The 20,459-nt window shown below is 41.3% G+C and overlaps 1 protein-coding gene across 4 annotated transcripts in view; it reads left to right on the top strand.

Annotated features, from left to right (window-relative positions):
- The window catches only part of LOC122564950 (A disintegrin and metalloproteinase with thrombospondin motifs 3-like), a 267,936-nt gene extending 257,073 nt beyond the window's left edge, over positions 1-10,863 (top strand). For 3 of the 4 annotated variants that reach the window (XM_043720492.2, XM_087995042.1, XM_087995040.1), the window contains one exon: positions 3,867-8,140. In XM_043720492.2, coding sequence (XP_043576427.2) covers positions 3,867-4,369 — 503 coding nt within the window. In that variant the 3' untranslated portion in view covers positions 4,370-8,140. Of the gene's footprint in view, positions 1-3,866; positions 8,141-10,505 lie in introns of those variants that run through there. The other variant, XR_015759635.1, reaches the window with a different exon arrangement.
- The last annotated feature ends 9,596 nt before the right edge of the window (positions 10,864-20,459 follow it).

Here is a 20,459-nt window from a genome sequence, read left to right as displayed (position 1 = left end):
CAATTTCACCATCTGCCATGATACAACTTGAACCCATGTCCCAGAATATTAATCTGGGTCTACAGTGCCACTGCCTCCCCATTGTCATTGTGGACTGGTAAGTATCATGTGTTATAGATATCTGGTTACTGCCAGATGTAATGTTTTTAGTAGCAGAGTCATCTGTATTTGTACAATGGACAGTTGATATATATTGCAAACGTTTCAGCTATTTTGTTGTATGATTTGACAATTATTTGTGACATTACATGATCTTGTACACAGCATCAGAGTTTTTTTTCACAAATTTATGTATTTCTACTAACATCTTGAACTTTAATGCTTTGTCCCGGTTCAGGTTGGATAATTGTTGCATGATCCTTGGTCATTCTCTTAGACCATTTTCTCCCTTCTTTCCAATATGCATCATGTACAAGTGGTTGGGTATGTGATTGAAGAAATGTGTGGATCTGTCTTTCAAATATGTGAGTTACTAGCAAGGGTAAAACATTGAGGAGGAGTTTTTAGATTTAGCATGGCTATCCAATAGTTTTGGCAAGGAGATTAACATTGAGCAATGATGGAATTTACCATGGGAATGTTGTGTACTGCAAGATTATTAGACTGAGGGTAGCAAGGAGAGAAGGCAATGTGTTCAAAACCCCATCACTTCCTGCATATGTCTTGGAAAAGTATACTAGTGTACTACAGACCATTGTCAGACACAATTTATTGAGGAATGCCAAACATACTAAATATGGCAATTAATTCATCAACAGCTGTTGTGATCTTGCGCCATGGCTCAGAAAAAAGTCTTGTGTGGAGCGAGAGGTTCTCTCCATTGTTGAGCTGGATGGAGTTGACATGTTTTACTCAAATTGATTAATTGATCGATATTCATATTGATCCCAGATCAGTCGATAGCTTCACGTACCTATTTCTTGAGCCCACGAGCCCTATGTGTATCTAATCAAGCACATCAAGCAGCGATTGTGAAATAATCACTTGTTTATCTTTGAAAATCATATACCTATTGAGTCCTTGTTTACTTCGGAATGGTTAGAGAAAGAACCTATTACTGGGGGATCGGCTTAATGTGTATAGGCCACTCACTGATGATGATCTTCAACTGTGCATGTGGTCATCATATCTAGCTTGCTGACTCTGTATTACTTGGCTATAACCAAAATGAATGAGATCAGTGTGGGCTATATCTTCGAACTTGGATTTGACAATATCCCTTAGGAAGTCTATCTTTGCCTTAGTGGGATTTGAAAGTAGGCTAAGAGCATTCAGAACAGCTACTTGTGAGCCTGGTTTGTCATATACTTTGAAATCGTGCCCTTGCAACTTCACAAGTAGATGTTGTCATTCAGTAGGTTGCATTATTAAGAGGTTTCTGACAGATCATTTCAAACACTTGTATGACCTGTATGAATGACGAAATGGTGACCAAATAGATATGTGTGAAATTATTTTATTCTGAAAATTATAGTGATAGTTACCCTATCTATTTTGGAGTAGTCTGCCTCTTGTCATCTTCTAATAGACTAAGATGTATCTAATTCCAATGCGGTAAACTTGGAGGGAATCATTACATTGAAAAATACATTTGGTGGAAGATATGTATTTTTGAGAGACTAAAAGATATGTTGGTGGTCATACTGCTGTGGATATAGTGTGTCAGGGGAGATACTTCCATTACAACATTTGAAATAGATGGAAATTAAATATTGAAGAAAGCAGAATGTTTTTGTGAATTACCATTGTTCTGTGATGTGGGCATTTTTTGGTAGGATCATGTCTCATAACATTTGAAGGTGTGTTGATGGTGATCCCAAGAAATTGATATGGCTTCTGCCAATTTCATGTATGTGTATGCATATATATATATTGTTCAACCCAGAAAAGTGTGAGGTAATGCACTTAGGGAAGACTAACAAGGCAAGAGATTTTACTGTGATAGAGTCAGAAATTCTCTCAACATTAAGTAACATTGAGATATACACTTGTGTTGCCAGAGCCTCCATGACTATGGGTCAAAGCTGGAAAATGGGATTAGTGCAGTCAGATCTTTTTAGACTTGCATGGACAATAATGGACTGAATGATCTCTGTCTGTGACTGCCATCTTTCTCCAAACTTCAAGTAATACAGCTACACAACCAGTGTGGTGCTCAACTTTACAAATGATATTGTTTTTAGCCCTGAAATCCAGTTCCAAACAGAGCTCATCAAGAATGTCAGTGCTGCCCTTGTGAAGAGGGTGAATGTTGGGTTGAGCACCATCATCTTTCTGACCTAATGTTAAATCACCTTTAAAGTGAATGATAGAATCAGACTGGTCCGGGTAAACGTTTGTCAGGTTTCAAGGTAGTTGCAATGTTGTGGTTTGGAATTGCTTCCTTTGTTAATTATAATGATACGTAGAGCAATGATTAAAGTTCCTGCAGTATTGGAAAAATGAAATGTTCCAGGAGAAGCTGTATTGACATTTAAAATAGATATTACTAATGCATGGGATGTCAGATTGTAAGGAGGTAGCTTCTCATGAGTGGACAATACCATACTGTGCTAATCTCTTGAGTACATCGCGTGAAGATTGCTTAAAGGGATGATATTGGTAATTGCTAAAGTGTCATTCTAGTAGTACAGTGGATATTATCCATTTCTGTTGCGGGGTACATCACTTGGATGAAGGTAAAGGCTTAAATCTTCCTGATGGAATCTATATGGTGTGTCGAGTTGGGACTATCTGACTGGGTTCTGTAAACTGGGATGTTGCACTTAGATCTAGGATTTTGTTAACATCATAGGGTGCCTTCAGTGGAACCTGTTGGCATTGTTCCTTGGTTGGCCTTTATTCACATGCTGCTGTGCAGCCTTGTTGCATGTTGTGATTCTCCGAGCACTTCGAATTCTTGCGCATTTTAGCCCAATGTTCCTCGGTGGAACATAACTTCCATATGTCACAAAATGCGAGATTATGATTTAGTGGATGAGATGATCCACATTTCACACACAACTCAATCACTTCACTGTTCTTGTTGACAGGTACAATAATTATTGTAAAGTAATTGTAGGTGCTGCTGACTGATGTGACAATGGAATAGAGAAATGCCTTTACTTGTGGGCTGGTGAATCTGTCGAATTCTCTACCACAGGAAGTTGTGGAAGCTGGACACTGAATATATTTGAGGGAAAAAAAAGACAGATCTCCAGAGGCTCAAGGTGTCAAGGGATATGGGGACAGAGCAGGAATGTGTTGTTGATATGGAGAATCAGCAATGATCACATTGAATGGTGCAGCAGACTTAGAAAATAAATTCTAAGTCTCTCTTAATAATAGCACCACTGACACTAGGAGGATATGTGGTGTGAACGTCTGTCTCCCAAAGCCCATTTTCACAGTTCCACTGTTCTCATACATCTCAAATAAGGAAATGGAGACTTCGCTTTGGTTATTATTTCAGTAATGATACCATTGCAATAGACACCTTAGTAAAAACACTAGCCCTTTGAATATTAATTAAATCCATAAACAATATCGACATGAACATACAGGCCAGAACCATCTTTCCCTGATGGACAATATAACCAAAGTTGTGAAACAAAGTCGTCCCGACGTAATTGGAAGTGTATATTGAACTAGGCAAAAGTGCGGACTTCAAATGCTGGCAACCAGAGTTTAGATCAGAGTGGTGCTGGAAAAGCACAGCAGGTCAGGTAGCATAGAGTATATTGAACTGTCCAGTTTCACTCCATTGGAGACTGGGACATTTAGTTGCTTGGCCACGAGATGTTTGAAATTTAATGCACATTATTCTGATTATATTGATTAATCTCAGAATATTCTACTCTCCTGATTTCATTTTATTTACCCTGCAGATGAGCCTTGCCTGCGAGATAAGTCTATATTCTGTCAGATGGAAGTTCTAGCTCGCTATTGCTCCATCCCAGGCTACAATAAACTCTGCTGTGAGTCGTGTAGCAAGCGCAGTAGCACCCTGCCTCCCCCCTTCTTCACTGGTGCTGCGGAAATAGAGGCTGAAATGGCAGAATCTGACCACAAGATGACACCAACTCACCCTCCTGATTCCACATCCAGGAGCAGAAGTTTGCAAGGCAGCAGGTTAGCCAGAGAAAAGAATACCAAGCCTAGAGCAGTCACTCCAGGACGAGGCAAAACAAAAGGCCCAAACTCTTCCCAGAAAAAGACACCTGCGGTTGGTTGGCCTCACAGATTGGTGGCTTCACAGTATCAGCCTCATTTATTTCAAGACGATCCTATTGCCATCGGCAACAGCTCCACAGCTACCCATGCATCAATTGGAGTGGCAGAGTCATCAGAGAGAAATGCTGCATCACAATCTCCTGAGGCAGAGACATGAAGTAAGGTTCTTGTGTCTGATACATCTGAGGAAAAAAAAACAACCATTCAACAAGAATCAATTATAGACATCATGGTGCACGTCCGATTTGAAAATGACTTTCTGCATTTTCAGTGAACCTAAACTGTCAATCTTTTCTCGAAAAAGAATTACTTTGAAGTCGTGAAGTGCTGGCACTTTGCTCCATGTCATTAAATTGGCCAACATCCAATTTTTTTTGGGATCACTTAAACAAAGACCAAAGATTTTTCCAATGAAGAGGAGATATCCAGGTTTGCTGGTGTTGCCTTTGTAAAGGATTATGACTACATTTTACATATCATCTGATGTTAAAAGAATCAAAGTAAGGAATCAAGTTGAGATGCTCAATTTCTTTGAGTTTACGGTGTCAAGTTGTTACAAATAGTATTCAGTCAAGTGTAAGTGAATTAGATATTATTTAAGGCATTTGCGGCTGTTCTGTAAATACTGTGTATGTAAGTCAGTATTATATTTCAAGTATGCAAATTGTTTTGTGAGTTTTTTTTTTACCAATGTTACATAACCATTTCTAAATTTCAGTATATATTAGGTGTTGAAAAACTGCCATGGACCAGGCAAGAACTACTGGTCCTTTTACAATTTTAATTTGGCAGTAACTACAGACAGATTTCCCAATCCTTTTGGTGCTAGTCAAAATATATTGCAAATCTAAAATAAGTGTTGATTTGGAATTACTCAGCAGGTCAGTATACACCCACGCAAACAAAGGTGTGTGTAGTTTTCTGGTGAACATTTACATTGAAAAGAGGATATCTGATGAGTTTCCTTCCAGGAAGCGATGGATTTGCTGGACCTTTCCAGAATTTTCTCTTTTTCTTTATCTTGTTGGGCAGATCAACAGTTTGTAGCCAGTTATTGACGCTGGTACGTAGAAACACAGCAGAGAGGAGCAGGAATAGGCTAATCAACATGATCATGGCTTATCAACAAATTCACTGCTCTGAGCCTGCCCTCCCCACAAATTGCTTGATCCCTTCAGCCCCAAGAGCTGTAACTACCTCTTTCTTGAAAACACATATATTTTGGCCTCAACCATTTCCTGTAATAGTAAATTTCACAGGCTAACCATATTCTCGGTAAAGAAATTTCTCCTCATCTCAGTCCTAAAAAGTTTACCCCTTATCCTTAAACCATGGCTCCTGGTTCTGGATTCCCTCACCATCAGGAACATCCTTCCTGTATCTAACCTGATAGAAGACCGGTTAGGATTTTAAAGTTTTCTCTGATATCCCACCTCTCCACCTCCTTCTAACTGCCAGTGAATATAATTCTAACTGACTCAATCTCTCCTCATATATCAGTCCTGCCATCACAGGAATCAATTTGTTAAAACTTCATTGTGCTCCCTCTGTGATATCCTTCCTCAGTTAAGGAGCCCAAAGCTGCACACTGTATTCCAGGTGTGATCTCACCAATGCCCTGTATATTACAGCAAGACATCCTTGTTTGTGTATTTGAATCCTCTCGCTAAGAAGGCCAACATACATAGAGCATAGAACTATACACTACAGGAATGGGCCCTTCGGTACATGATATGGTGAACATGAAGCCAAATTAAACTAATCCCTTCTACCTACCCTTGGTCCATATCCCTCCATTCTTTGCATCTTCAAATGCTTATCTAAAAGTCTCTTAAAAGCCCCTCTTCTATCTCCTTCCACCACCACCACCCCTGGCAGTGTGTGCCAGGCTCCTACCACTCTCTGTGTAAAAAACATGCCCCTCATATCTCTTTTGAACATTCCCCCTCTCATCTTAAATGCATGCTCCCTATTTTTAGACAGTTCAACTCTGGGAGAAAGATTCTGACCATCAACCCTATCTATGCATCTCATAATTTTATAGACGTCTGTCAAGTCGCCCTTCAGCCTCTGCACTCCAGAGAAAACAACCTGAGTTTTTCTAGCCTCTCTTTATAGCTCATATCCTCTAATCCTGGTAAACCTCTTCTGCATCCTCTCCACAGCCTCCACACCCTTCTTTACTACCTCCTGCACCTGATTGTTTACATTCAGCACCTGGTGCACAAAGACACCCAGGTCTTGTTCAATATTCCCCTCTCTCAATTTACAGCCGTTCAAATAATCATCTGCCTTCCTATTCTTGCTGCCAACGTGGCTAGCCTCACATTTATCCCCATTATACTGCAAGTGCCATGCATTTGTCCAGTCACTTAGCCTGTCCAAATCACACTGAAGCATCTCTGCATTCTCCTCACAGCTCATCCTCACACCCAGCTTTATGTCATCTGCAAATTTTGAAATATTACATTTAATTCCCTCATCAAAATCATTAACCTGCATTGTGAATAGCTGGTTCCAATCACTGCAGCACCTCATGACTCACCCATTTATTCCTATTCTTTGTCGCCTCTCTGCTAACCAATCTTCTATCCATCTCAAAACACTACTCCAATTCCATGCACTTTAATTTTGCATTAATTTCTTATATGGGACGTTGCCGAAAGTCATTTGAAATGCTTCACCTCCATTGGCTCTTCTTGATCAACTCTTTTGGGTTACATCATTGAAGAATTCCATTAAATTTGTCGAGTAAGATTTCCCTTTCGTAAATCCATGCTAACCGTGTTTTAAATGCTCTGCTATAAAATCCTTGACAATGGACATTAATTATATATTTTTAAATGTAAAATGCAGCTGCATCTTCATTCTAGACCAATGTATTCCAGGGCCTAACTTCTTCAACAAAAACAGAAATTGCTGGAGAAACTCAGCAGGTCTGGCAGCACCTGTGAAAAGAAAGCAGAGTTAACATTTGCAGTCCTGCGACCTCTCTTCAGAATTTTCCTTAACCTCATTTTTTGCCCACATTGATAGCAATAGCAGCTGATATGTTTGAGAAAGTAATCTTTTAAAACCTTTTTTGATCCAATCTGTCATTCATTCCTGGGCATTGCAATTCATATTATGTATGTACAAAGTACAGCATCAGGATCTGGAAAATTTGATCAGTCAATTAAATGGCCTTATCTGAATGGATACCAGTGATCCAATCAACTCCCAATCCAAAAAAACGTGGGCCAGTGACAATCTCCACCAATCTGTAGGAGATACAATATAAGCCGAAGTACTACAGTGGTTACAAACTAATTTTCTTCCACTCCAACAGTGTTGCTTTAATGTGCAAAATAGAATAGGATATTCCTGTGACAATTGGCGAGCAACATTATTGCTTACTTAGAAGCATACACGAGGACGGAACCGTTTTTAAAATGGTGAGCTGGTAGCATCAAATTAAAAGCAATGTAAAAAAAAACACAGGATGAGAGGATTTTCAGTTTAGATTAGATTAGATTCCCTACAGTGTGGATAATGAAGTGACCTGATCAAAAAGGGATAGGTAGGATAGGAGATTTGGATGCACATAGTGGTACACTATGGAAGAATGTTTGCTATTGTCCTGTGAGTAGTCAAGTAGCATCCGGTCAATTCTATGCCCTTAAAGAATTGCTGCTAGTTTCTTGCAAGGCTTCTGAAGGCTAATGAATCTAGTGTTTAATTTGTAAAATGATAACCCTGAGCTTCACACGGTAGAGAACTTATTTAAGAATCTCTCTTCTACCCTATAAATGGAAAGAAAATGATTTATTTGCCTTATTTGCTTTCTTTCGTACAATAATATAGGTGCCTGTTTTATTCTGACCATACACTACTGATACTGTTTGTTGTATTGGGGAGCACATAGCAATAAAAATAACAACCGAGTTAATGTCCTTTGAAATTTTTTGAATTTGTGTTGTCGATTGTGATTGTGCTATTTAATTTTCCTACCCCTTCCTTCACTGCTGATCTGCCTGGTGACTTCCTCATGCTGACTGGTGCCACTCAGTGAAATCTTTCGAGCTCCCATGGATTTTTTTACTGGACACTTGAGGTCACTGTGTGAGGTCACATACAGCAGTTTGTAATTGCAGGTGACTTTCACCTCATGTTGCACAACTACATCAGCTGAACGTTGGAGGTAATGTGGTACGAGATACATCACTATCTCTGTGTCAGGAGCTGCTGGATCAAACCCAATACTAGAAGTAATTGGCCTGGGAAGCAATGTTTCATGATACTATTCAATAGACCGATAATGAAACAAGCCACAAAATTGAAAAAATAACGTTTGCGTGGATATATCTTAAAAACACCTGACTGAACTAACTTTTCTTGGATTCCATTTACTGTTATATCAATGACAGTAACGTGAAAAGGATGTTCAGTTACCGTTTAATAGTAGCTCCTAAAGGATTCTTTTTCTCAAATAAAGACCTATTAGCACGTGGCATTGGTACGTAAAGTCAACTATAGGCCGTGGCTCACTAATAGTGCTCTTGTCTGAGTCAGAATTTAATGTGTTCAGACCGCACTCCAGAGATTCAAGCCTGATATGCTAATAAGATGTCACATTTCTGATGTGTTAATAAGCAGAGGTCTGTCTGTAAACAGCTTTGTTAAAATCTTTCTATTATCTCCTTTCTGTGACGAGGAAAAAAAGTGCGTAAAGTCTCTTGTATGAGAAGCCCTTCAACTCTGGTACCATTCTAATAAATCTCATCCACACCCTCTCCAAGTCCTTCATGAGGCGTGGAGCCAAACATTGGTCAAAACAATCCAGGAAAGGCCAAGAACGTGTTACATAAATGTTTCTCATAGCTGATTGTTTGGTACTCCAAGGATCTAACCAAGACATCATACCAAGCCAATATTTCTGAGGGCATCAAAGAGCAACATGGAATCATCTGGTTTCCTATTGATCCAATTCCCCTTTTGTAAGGTTTTAAGTGCTTGAAGAAAATGTTTGCTTTATTTAAATAAAGAATTCAATATTTTAAGAGATTCAAATGAATTGAATGGTCTTTTACCAGAGTGTAATGTAGCAAACTGTGTGATAGAAACCTATAACTTTATTTCATTTCAACATCACTCCTGAGGATTATCCATGATGGATAATGGGTGAATTAGTATGGAGGGTAAAATGACAAGGTGAATGGGAGGCATGGCTTGGAAATAAATTGGCATAGAAGCTATAAAGGGTCATGGGGATTACTAGGAGGTCATGAATTGACACTTATTTGAGGTAGAAATTCTACAGGGCTAATAGTAGAGGGATCATACCCAGGAATAAGTCACATTAAGTTGGTTGAGGATTACAAGGGGCCAAGGTAGTGGATATAATTTGGCACAGAAAGTATAAGGGACAAAGGTGATGTTTAGAGTTGCAGAGGTTACCATGGAGAACATGAGGGGCCGCTGAGCTGGGGGAGGAATATTGGTTGGCACAGAGGTTATGAGGGACTATGGAATGTGGTTAGAAGGGCATAGACTGGAATCTATGTGTGGGCAGTGAGAGATATGGGTGACATGATGTATCATGAGTTCCAACTCCATTGAGTCCTCAGAGTCATCAACCACTCCTCATATGACAAGCCCTCCATCCTAGGATCACTCTCATAAATGTCCTCTGGGCTCCCTCTAAAGCCAGCACATCCTTCCTTAGATACAGGGTCCAAAACTGCTCACAATGTTCCACATTGGGTCTGATCAGAGCTTTATACAACCTCAACATTACATCCCTGCTCTTGTATTTAAGGAAGTTCCCCCAAGTTGGACTTGTGGGATTAATTCCAAATCTGGGACTAAACATTCAAACCTGTGTCCCAGAAGGTATGTGCGTATGTCATCTCCCCAGCTCCCTCTAATTCCTCACCGTTTGGGAATGACCTGCTAGGATAGCTACCATGGTCAGGTCACGCAGTATTCACCGAGGTATCTTCCAAGCTCACAAGACCCACTTTAGGATCTATGATTAAGATTCCTATGATTTCTAGTGATAATTATTTGAAATTCCCATGTCTAAAGTGGAAATTAGGGCTTGATTTTAAAGCCTTCCAAGAGGGAAATAATCACAAAAAAATCAGTAACTCTTGAAAATGAACATACTTGTCATATTGAACCTCAATGTTGAAATATACAAAAAGTTGGACCAGTGTTTCTCACTATTTATACTGGCTTTTTTTTTCTGGGCAGCTCTTTGGTGATATTGATAACATCCCATACTAACCTCATCACCCTCCTCTTCAATTTAGGCAAAATACTCCAGATGGTGGAAATCTGAAACAAACACAGAAAATGCTGGAGAGATTCAACAGGTCTGGAACCATCTGTGAAGAGAGGAAACAGAGTTAATGTTTTGAGTCCAGTATGATTTCTCCAGAACTGTTATACATTATTTAAAATATTCCTGATGAAGGGCTTATGACCGAAATGTCGATTCTCCTGCAGCTCAGATGCTACCTGACCGGCTGTGCATTTCCAGCACCACACTTTTCAATGATACACAGTTTATTCAGCTGTTGAATAAGCATCCGTCACACATGGAGATTTAGTCTGCAAATATACATCTGGTGTCATCTACTTATTTCCTGAGAGTGTGGAGAAATAGAGCTGTCAGTTTGTGCTTTGAGAAATGCAGATGCTGGGTTTGCAAAGTTCTTTGGGTTTTTTGGTACAACACTCTATGGAGTACCATTGTAGATTTTTCCATTAGTTCCAAACTATTGGCAATATTTCAACTTCTGTGGCCTTACAATATTCAAATTGAGATAGTCTAGTCACAATCAAAGTGGTTAATGATGAAATCAACTGTTTACTCTGCTTATAGTACAAGTCTATCATTTCCTTTGTTAATCTTTTCTCCAAATTGCAACTAACATTTCTAGTAAATACCCAGATAAGTTGAAATCCAAGCACCTTGCCATGTCCCACGCCTCACCATAATGATGTAAAATGTCCTGGACTTTCCTCAAGCCCATGTTTATTGTAATTATCCTTTATTCACAAGTTTGTCTGATAGATTTAAGCAGCCTTATAAACTTTCAGGATTTATCGAATGCTTTGGAATAGGTTAACTCTAATTCTAAAAGCAAAAACATCTTTCTTAACTGTAATTAGTACAGGAATTTCAGACATTACATCCCCAGCTCTTTAGTTAAGTAAACCCATCAGCGGATTATAGCTCTTACATGTCTAGCTGTTAATCTCTTTGGCAACATGGCCACAATTTTTTAATGCATTTATTCCATTATCTGCAGTTAAACTTCCATTCCTAAATCTAAAAATATATGAACTAGATATCTACAATAAAATTACTGAAACTGTATCACACATCAAGCTTGTGGCTCTGAGCTTTTTAAAATCTTCAGTTAAACCCTTAGTTCTTGGGATATGACAGACAGGTATGGGCCAATTTACTATGATTGTCAATTTAAAAATGGCTTTTACAATACAGTACACTACCCTTAAATTTAAACTCACTTTAAATTAACTCACTTCTTACTGAAGGAATGGCAATAGTAATATGTGTTCAGTGGGTTTAGCAAGTTTCAAGTTTTTTTTAGGATAAGGCACAGATAACAACACCTAATGTAATATCCTCAACCTGCAGAAGCTCTGTTCTTCAGAAAGGTCAGGTAGATTAAGGTTCTATCTGTACAACCAGTCATCAGGGTAGTGTATCAACCCTTATCAACCCTTCTCTTGTCCACCTGCTTCCAAGTTCTGCTGAAACACATTATCACTACTGTATGTAGTGATAGACTTCCTCTGCTGATATGCTGTCAAACAGATTCAATTTGCCTCCCAACATAATCTCGTCAATTTGGAAGTCTCAAAAGGATTTTCAAAAAGCTCTGTCCATGCCAGAACTCTCTGAGAACTGTTACACCAGCTGCAATAATTTCTTTTTACAACAAGTCATAACAAGTTTTAAGATACCCTCATGTACTACTCAAAATTGCTCCCATTTTGCTGAGTAGTTTAACAAGCTCTGACAAACTCATGCCACATGTTTTATATAAGGAGAACAAACTGAAAAGTGATTTACAAAAAGTTCATCATTGTTTCCAAAAGTTATTAATTGTGCCATTAACTGGATTTCCTAATCAGCAAAAATACCTATACCCCATAAGTTCCCTTAATACCCTGAAAACTTCAATCAACTCAATCTATAATATTCCAAATTCAAGGGACTACAGATCCAGTTTGTTTAATCTCTCCTCGTAGCTGAACACTTAGGATTCAGTTACTGTTGTAGTAATGTTCTCTGTCTCTCTCAGGAGGGCTGTATCCTTCTGAAGATATGATATCCAGAAATACTCACAGTACTTCATGTCTGATCTAATCAAGACTTTGTGCTGTTGCAGCATGACTTTGAATGCTTTGTATTCTAATTCTCAAGATATAAAAATCAGTATTCTAGTAGACTTTTTTAATTACAATTTAATGAACAATAACAGAAAAGGATTGATATTCCCAGGTTTCCAAATCTTTTTGGACTTCCATTGTTTCCAGCTTTTCATAGTTGAAAAGTACGTTGTTTTATCTGTTTGAGGTTGAAAATACACAAGCTCACATTTTCCAAATTAAAATCATTTACTACAGTTCTACCCATTCATTAGCTCTACATTTTTGTAATTTTATAGTTCTGTCTAAATTACTTGTATTTCTGCCAATGCTTGTCTTCCACAAATGTGGATATAAGGCTTTTACTTCCTTCATCACTTTCATTAATGAATTCCCTTGGGTTGCACTGGGCCAAGCGGTAATAGAACCATCATTGCAACAGGGATTAGAACAGTGATGGGACTGTATCTGTGGTGAGCTGTGTTCCAGGGAAGGTCAGATAAAGTACTGTTGAGGACAAAGAATCCTGCATTTCTGATTTTGCCTAGCTCATAATTGTAATAATCCTCTGCTTGCTCACTGGTGGTGTGTCTGTGTCATTTTCCTCTGTGTTTAAAGATGAATGCCCCCCTCTCTGTTTTCTTTCTCACCAGCATGAATGTAGTTTGAATCTCACCAATGGTTACGATGCTGAGATCTGGTAGGCCTGCCACATTGTAACACTCCACCCCACTTTAATGAAGCTAACCTACAGGATGAGTGGGCAACTGTTCAACCTTTGATGCCTGAGGGATGGTGTATTTGAATTCCAAAACTCAAACCAGCACTAACCACATGTACAGCAGACACTTCAACCCCCTGGAGAGTTATCACCAGCACTGCTTTCACAAAATCCTGTAAAACCACAGACAGGATAGACGTGTCCACGTGATCATCCTTTCCCAGGTCAATATCCTTCAGGACTGAGATGCTGGCAGTGGGCGGATCACATTGACCACATGCCCGAGTCAGGAGGACTGCAGATGCTGGAAGCCAGAGTCAATAAAGGTGAAGCTGGAAGAGCACAGCATCCAAGGAGCCGGATAGTAAACGGTTTGGGCCGAAACCCTTCATCAGTCATAGCAAACGTAGCCCTCATTTCCACCCTAACCCCCAGGCTCAATTATTGCAAATGTCTCCTGTGCATGGAGTGGAATAGGTGTATGTTGTCCATGGGTCTGGAAGTGAAATAAACAGCATCAATTCACACACTAGACCATGTAAGGAACCTAAAGAGCCCACACACTTAGAAGGTACAGATGTTGCACACTTGTGTGTTTTTTTGAATTTAGGAGAGTGGTATATGTCATTACTAATCCTCCATCACGTGTGCTGGTCATGAACCAACTTAGAGAAAGGTTGCACACAGGCAACCGACCCTCAGGGACAGCAAGTCCGACTCATGAGAGGAGCCCACCAATCTCAGGTGTTTGAACTCAGAATGGGCACTGCCAGGACCACGGGCAGGCCTGAAAGAGCACTGCTGTTGTCTGGTGCCAAGTAAATCTTAGCATTTGGATTGAGTAGAGGTTGGCCTCCTTAAGGAGGGGAGAAAGTGGGTTGGTGCTTGGGATTTGGAGGTGAGCTGGAAAGGCACAAGGCAGGGATATCACCTTGAGGGAGGTGTCCCCAACGCACACAAGAATGCGCCTGCATTCCTGTACCTGTTTTTTCACCTCATGTGGTGAGACTTGCCCATTCCAACAATAATGTGGCAAGGACTGCATAATATTTAGGTCGAAATCAACTAGGCAAAAGTTGATTTCTGATGAAGGGCTTTTGCCCGAAACATCAATTTTCCTGCTCCTTGGATGCTGCCTGACCTGCTGTGCTTTTCCAGCACCACTCTAATATTTAGGTCAGCTGGCTTGTCCACAAACCTGCTAATGATTTTTAAAAGCACAGCAGGTGGGATGCCCATTTTGTAAACTCCTGCCTGCAGTATTATGAGAAATGCCATGTCGCGTTTGTGACCAAACATCATCATATCGGCATTTATCTTGTGTGGACTGGTGTTGGTACTGATTTAAGACAGAACGTGCTGCTTTTTGTTAAAGACAGCAGGCATCGCAGTATTTAGCAAGAAAAGACAAACATCCAAAACCCTGTGCTGGCCAGGCTGCAGGGATGAGATTGGAATCTTTTACAGAGGCACCTCGATTATCCGAAGGACACTGGTGAGGAGTATTTTGCTCGGTTATATGAATTCCAGATAGCGTAGGTTAGCCAAGCATTAGGACCTTGTGATTTTGCTGGATAATCAGATACTCGGATAATCGAATGCTGGATAAACGAGGTTCCTCTGTAATTGATGGAGCGTGGAGCCTTGGGCTGTTTATGATATTTTACAGAATCATAGGGCCTTACTGCACAAAAGAAAACTAATGTGCCTAGGCCAGCTGTCCCAACTCCATTTGCTTTAGTTCCCTGCCCTTTCCACATAGAACTGTGAATTTATCAAGGGTACATCCAATTTCATTTTGAACATTATTGAAACAGCTTCCACTATTCTTTTGGGTAAATGCAAAATCATAACAAATTGCTGCTGTAAAAAAGAAAATCACTCACCCGTGGTTCTTTTCTCCAATTATTTTGAAGTTATTTCCCTTGGTTATCAACCGTCCTGCCCGTGGAAATACTTTTGATTGAATTTTCCCATATTTTGGCTGTGTCAGTATCAGGGAGTACAATGAAGGCTTTTCCTCCGTGAGCCCTGGTGAGTTTTTCAATGCGATTCTCTGCTCTAACCTGGACTTCAAGAGAGTAGGAATGGGATGGGAGGAGGGGATGCTGTACTCGTGGTTTTGGACATCATTCCCCCCCCCCCCCCACCCCTTAATTTCTGCTTCCCTAGGATGGGGGTGTTCAAAACTTGGGGGCATATTTTTAGGGTGAGAGGAGAAAGATTCAAAAGGGATCTAAGAGCCAATTTTTTCATGCAGATGGTGGCTCGCGTGTGGGAATCAACTGCCTGAGGAAGTGATAGATGCAAGTACAGTTACAACATTTAAAAGACATTTGGACAGATACATAATGAGGAAAGATTTAGGGAGATATGAACCAAACACAGGCAAATGGGACTCGTTTAGTTTGGGAAACTTGGTCGGCATGGACTGGTTGGACCGAAGGGTCTGTTTCCATGCTGTGTGACTCTGTGACTCTTGATGTAATGTACTTCCTCAATGCTGCTTTTGCACAATCTTGCAGTCAGAAAAGGACTGAGTGAAATCAAGCTGCTTGACTATTTCAGAGCTGCACACATCCAGACAAGTGGGGAGTATTCCACCACAGTCCTGATGGTGTGCAGGTTTTGGGGTGTGAGGAGATGAGTTACTCACAGCAAGAATCCTAGCCTCTGACCTGCCCTTGTAGCACAGTGCTTATGGCTAGTCCAGGTCAATTTCTATTTGATGAAAATCCACAGGATGTTTATAGAGGTGGAATCAGTGATCGTAATGAATATTAAGTAGTGATGGTTAGATTCTCCTTTGTTGGCACTGGTCATTGCTTCACACTTCCATGACATCAATATTACTTGCTCTTTGTCAGCCTAAACCTCGATGTTGTCCAGGTCTGGCTAGATTTGAAAATGGACTGCCTTAAGCTCTCAGGAGTTGTGAATGGTTGTTAAACATTGTGTAATCCTCAGCAACATCTGATCTTATGGTAGAGAGAAGGTCATTAATGAAACAGTTGAAGTTGGTTGGGCCTAGGACACTACCCTAAGGAACTCCTGCAGAGATGTCCTGTGAGGTTAGGAGCTGAGTGGCCCTCGTGGAACCCAAATTGGACGTCACTGAGCAGGTTATTGCTGAGCAAATGCTGCTTGATAGCCCTGTTGATGTCACTTTCCATCACTTTACTGATGAACGAGAGGAGACTGATGAGACGGTAGTTGGCCAGGTTGGGTTTGTCCTGCTTTTTGTGTACAGGGCATACCTTGACAATTTTCCACATTGTTGGGTAGATGCCAGTGTTGTAGCTGTACTGAAGTAGCTTGGCTAGGGGAGGGGCAAGTTTTGCAGGACTAGACTTCAGTAGAATTGCCAGAATGTTATCAGGACCCATAATTCCAAACAAGCTAGCTGAGGGAAAGAGGTTGGCACACTTCTTTACTGACAGGGACCTGGAGGATTTGATAGACAGGGTGTTGGAGGTGGGTTTCACCTAGAAACAACAAAGGAAACCACTGCACAAGATGCTACCAGCCTGGTCTGATGCGGCCATTATCCTGAGGGACATACAGCAATGCCACAAACATTTTAATGACCCTCTTTAAGTGTCATTGCCCGCAATCTCACACTCACTCCATCTCTGCCATTGCACCCACCTCCCACCAAGGCTTCTGTTGTATCCTAGTTATTATTGTATGCAGGTCCTTCCCTCTCACCCACCTCATCCCCCAAAGTTTTAGATCCTTCCTGCCCTCTATGGATCTGAGATTGTGATGTGAAGGTGCCGGTGTTGGACTGGAGTGGACAAGGTCAGAAGTCACATGACACCAGGTTATTGTCCAATAGTTTTTTTTGAAATCTCAAGCTTTCCAAGCACGGACCCTGTCAGGAGAAGTGACCCTCACCCAGTGCTCTGAAAGTTTTTGATTTCAAATAAACCTGTTGGACTGTAACCTGGCGTCGTGTGATGTCTGACCTGATCCTTGAATAATCAGGAGAGGATTGAAGCCGCTCCTGTGGGAGTGATGAAACCTCCGCACTGGGGTAGCCAAGTAACTTTGATTGTGCTACAGTATTTTTTAGATTAGATTTTTTTTTTTAGATTACTTACAGTGTGGAAACAGGCCGTTCGGCCCAACAAGTCCACACCGACCCGCCCGAAGCGCAACCCACCCATGCCCCTACATTTACCGCTTACCTAACACTACGGGCAATTTAGCATGGCCAATTCATCTGACCTGCACATTTTTGGACTGTGGGAGGAAACCGGAGAACCCGGAGGAAACCCACGCAGACACGGGGAGAACGTGCAAACTCCACAGAGTCAGTCGCCTGAGGCGGGAATTGAACCCGGGTCTCTAGCGCTGTGAGGCAGCAGTGCTAACCACTGTGCCACCGTGCCGCCCACATTCCCTCATTACCACCACTGTAGATGTAAAATCTTTCAGCTCCACGGAGCAACTCATTCTTTTCATCTTCTTCAGACATCAGTAGCATCCAAACATTCTTTGCCTCAGAGAGAGCAGCCCGTCTCTCCCCTCATTCCCTCCTCCATATCAGAAAGGGAAGCTACAGATACCTGCAGGATACATCGGCAAAGCTGACCTCTGCAATCTCTGTCAGCTCAGATACCTCAGTGTGTACTTTATTGGGAGAATGTTCTCGAGTGCACACCATTGGCACATCTCTGCAGAAAGAAGAGTTGGTTAGGTTGCTGGCACTCAGAGGACTGCTGGAGACGACACATCTGCTCAGCCTCAGGCAGGAGAGGAGTGCATGCTGACGGCTAGTAATGCCTGAGTTAAAAATGCACAACCAGTCATAGCATCAACTCCATCTTCCACTCCTCAGCCCATTGGCCCATCTAATCATTGTACTCTGAGGTAACCTTCTTCACTGTCCACTACACCTCTAATTTTGATGTCATCTGCAAAATTACTAATTATACCTCCTATGTTTGTGTCCAAATCATTTATATAAATGATGAAAAGCAGGGGGCCCAGCACCGATCCTTGTGGCACACCACTGGTCACAGGCCTCCAGTCTGAAAAGCAACACTCCCCCACCACCTTCTGTCTTCTATCTTCGAACCAGTTCTCTATCCAAATGGCTAGTTCTCCCTGTATTTCATGTGATCTAACCTTGTTAATCAGTCTACCATTAGGAATCTTTTCAAACACTTAACTGAAGTCCATATAGATCACATCCACCACTCTGCCCTCTTCAATCCTCTTTGTTACTTCTTCAAAAAATTCAATCAAATTTTTGAGACACAATTTCCTTCCCACAAAGTCATGTTGGCCATCTCTAATCAGTCCTTGCCTTTCCAAATATATGTAAATCCTGTCCCTCAAGATTCCCTCCAACAACGGCAAGGTGGCACAGTGGTTAGCACTGCTGCCTCACAGCGCCAGAGACCCGGGTTCAATTCTGCCTCAGGCGACCGACTGTGTGGAGTTTGCACGTTCTCCCCGTGTCTGCGTGGGTTTCCTCCGGGTTTTCCGGTTTCCTCCCACAGTCCAAAGATGTGCAGGTCAGGTGAATTGGCCATGCTAAATTGCCTGTAGTGTTAGGTAAGCGGTAAATGTAGGGGCATGGGTGGGTTGCGCTTCGGCGGGGAGGTGTGGACTTGTTGGGCCGAAGGGCCTGTTTCCACACTGTAAGTAATCTAATCTAAAACGTGCCCATCACGAATGTCAGCCTCACCGGTCTATAGTTCGCTGGCTTTTCCTTACCACCTTTCTTAAATAGTGACACCATGTTAATCAAGCTCCGGTATTCTGGCACCTCACCCGTGGCTATTGATGATACAAATATGTCAGTAAGTGGCCCAGCAATCACTTCTCTAGCTTATGACAGAGTTATTGGGTACACCTGATCAGGTTCTGGGGATTTGTCAACCTTTATGCCTTATAAACTATCCAGCCCCTCCTCCTATGTAATATGGACATTTTTCAATATCTCGCTATTTATTTCCCCATGTTGTCTATCTTCCATATCCTTCTCCACAGTAAACACTGATGAAAAATACTTATTTAGTATCTCCCCGGTCTCCTATGGTTCCTCACATAGGTGGCCTTGATGATCTTCAATGGGCAAACATCTGCCTCTAATCAACCTTTCCAAGTAGATGTGCTGAACCTGCGTTATTCTATCATGGTGAAGGTAATGCACAGTCTGCTCATTTCCCTCCTCTTCCTCTTCAGAAAACTGCTGCCCCTCTCCCAGGTTTTCAGTATATATCACTTCCCCTCCCTGCCTGCTCCAATTGTGCAGAGCATAGGCATGCAGGGAATACATGGCCCATTCTGTCCAGAATGTACTGCAATGCCACGCAGAATAATCCAAGCATCAACCCCTCATTTGAGGAGATCTATAGTCTGCTCCACAATAACACTGGAGGCAGAATGGGCTGCACCCCACCTACATTGATCTTAGACAAGGGGTTGTATGACAGTCATAAGCCACTGTTGGAGAGAGTAAGCCTTGTTTCTCAACATCCATCCTGCAAAGGCATCTGGAATAAAGCGAGAATCCTAGAGTTATCAAGATTACAGATATCACAGCAGCTTCTATGGCAATTGGCACTGACTTCAAAAATGTTCAAAAGACTTGTACATTGTCCAAATGGAGCTCTGTCCTATTAATACATTTAGACATGTTATGATATAATGCTCTCATTGTGATGTGTGTATAGTCTATAGTATCAAGCATCCAGGGAAACCTGTTATGTTGCCACTTATCAGCCCAATTTTGGATACTGTCCGGGTCTCACTGTATTTGGACATGGACTGTTTCAGTGTCTGAGGAGTCACAAGTGCTGCTGAACATTGTACAATTATTGCTGAAGATCTCCACTTCTGACCTGATGATTGATGCAGCAGCCTGAAGATGGCTAGGCCTTAAGCTACCTGAGGCGTTCCCGCAGTGATGGCTGCTAACTGAGATGATTGGCTTTAAACAACCAGAACCATTTCACCTGAGTTCAGTGTGACCCAAGTTCCAATATGTGGAGAGTTTTCCTTGATTCCCATTTACTCTAATTTTGCTAGGGTGCCTTGATGCCACACTTAGTCAAGTGTATCCTTGAGATCAAGAGCTGTCACTGTCACCACACCTCTGGAATTCAGTTCTCCTGTCCACGTG

The sequence above is a fragment of the Chiloscyllium plagiosum genome, unplaced genomic scaffold, assembly GCF_037043375.1.
Source record: "Chiloscyllium plagiosum isolate Xiang-an unplaced genomic scaffold, Cpla_swu_hap1 HiC_scaffold_2, whole genome shotgun sequence".
NCBI classification, from domain to species: Eukaryota; Metazoa; Chordata; class Chondrichthyes; order Orectolobiformes; family Hemiscylliidae; genus Chiloscyllium; species Chiloscyllium plagiosum.
Note: the sequence above shows the minus strand (reverse complement) of the source record. Positions and strands in the feature narration are given on the sequence as shown.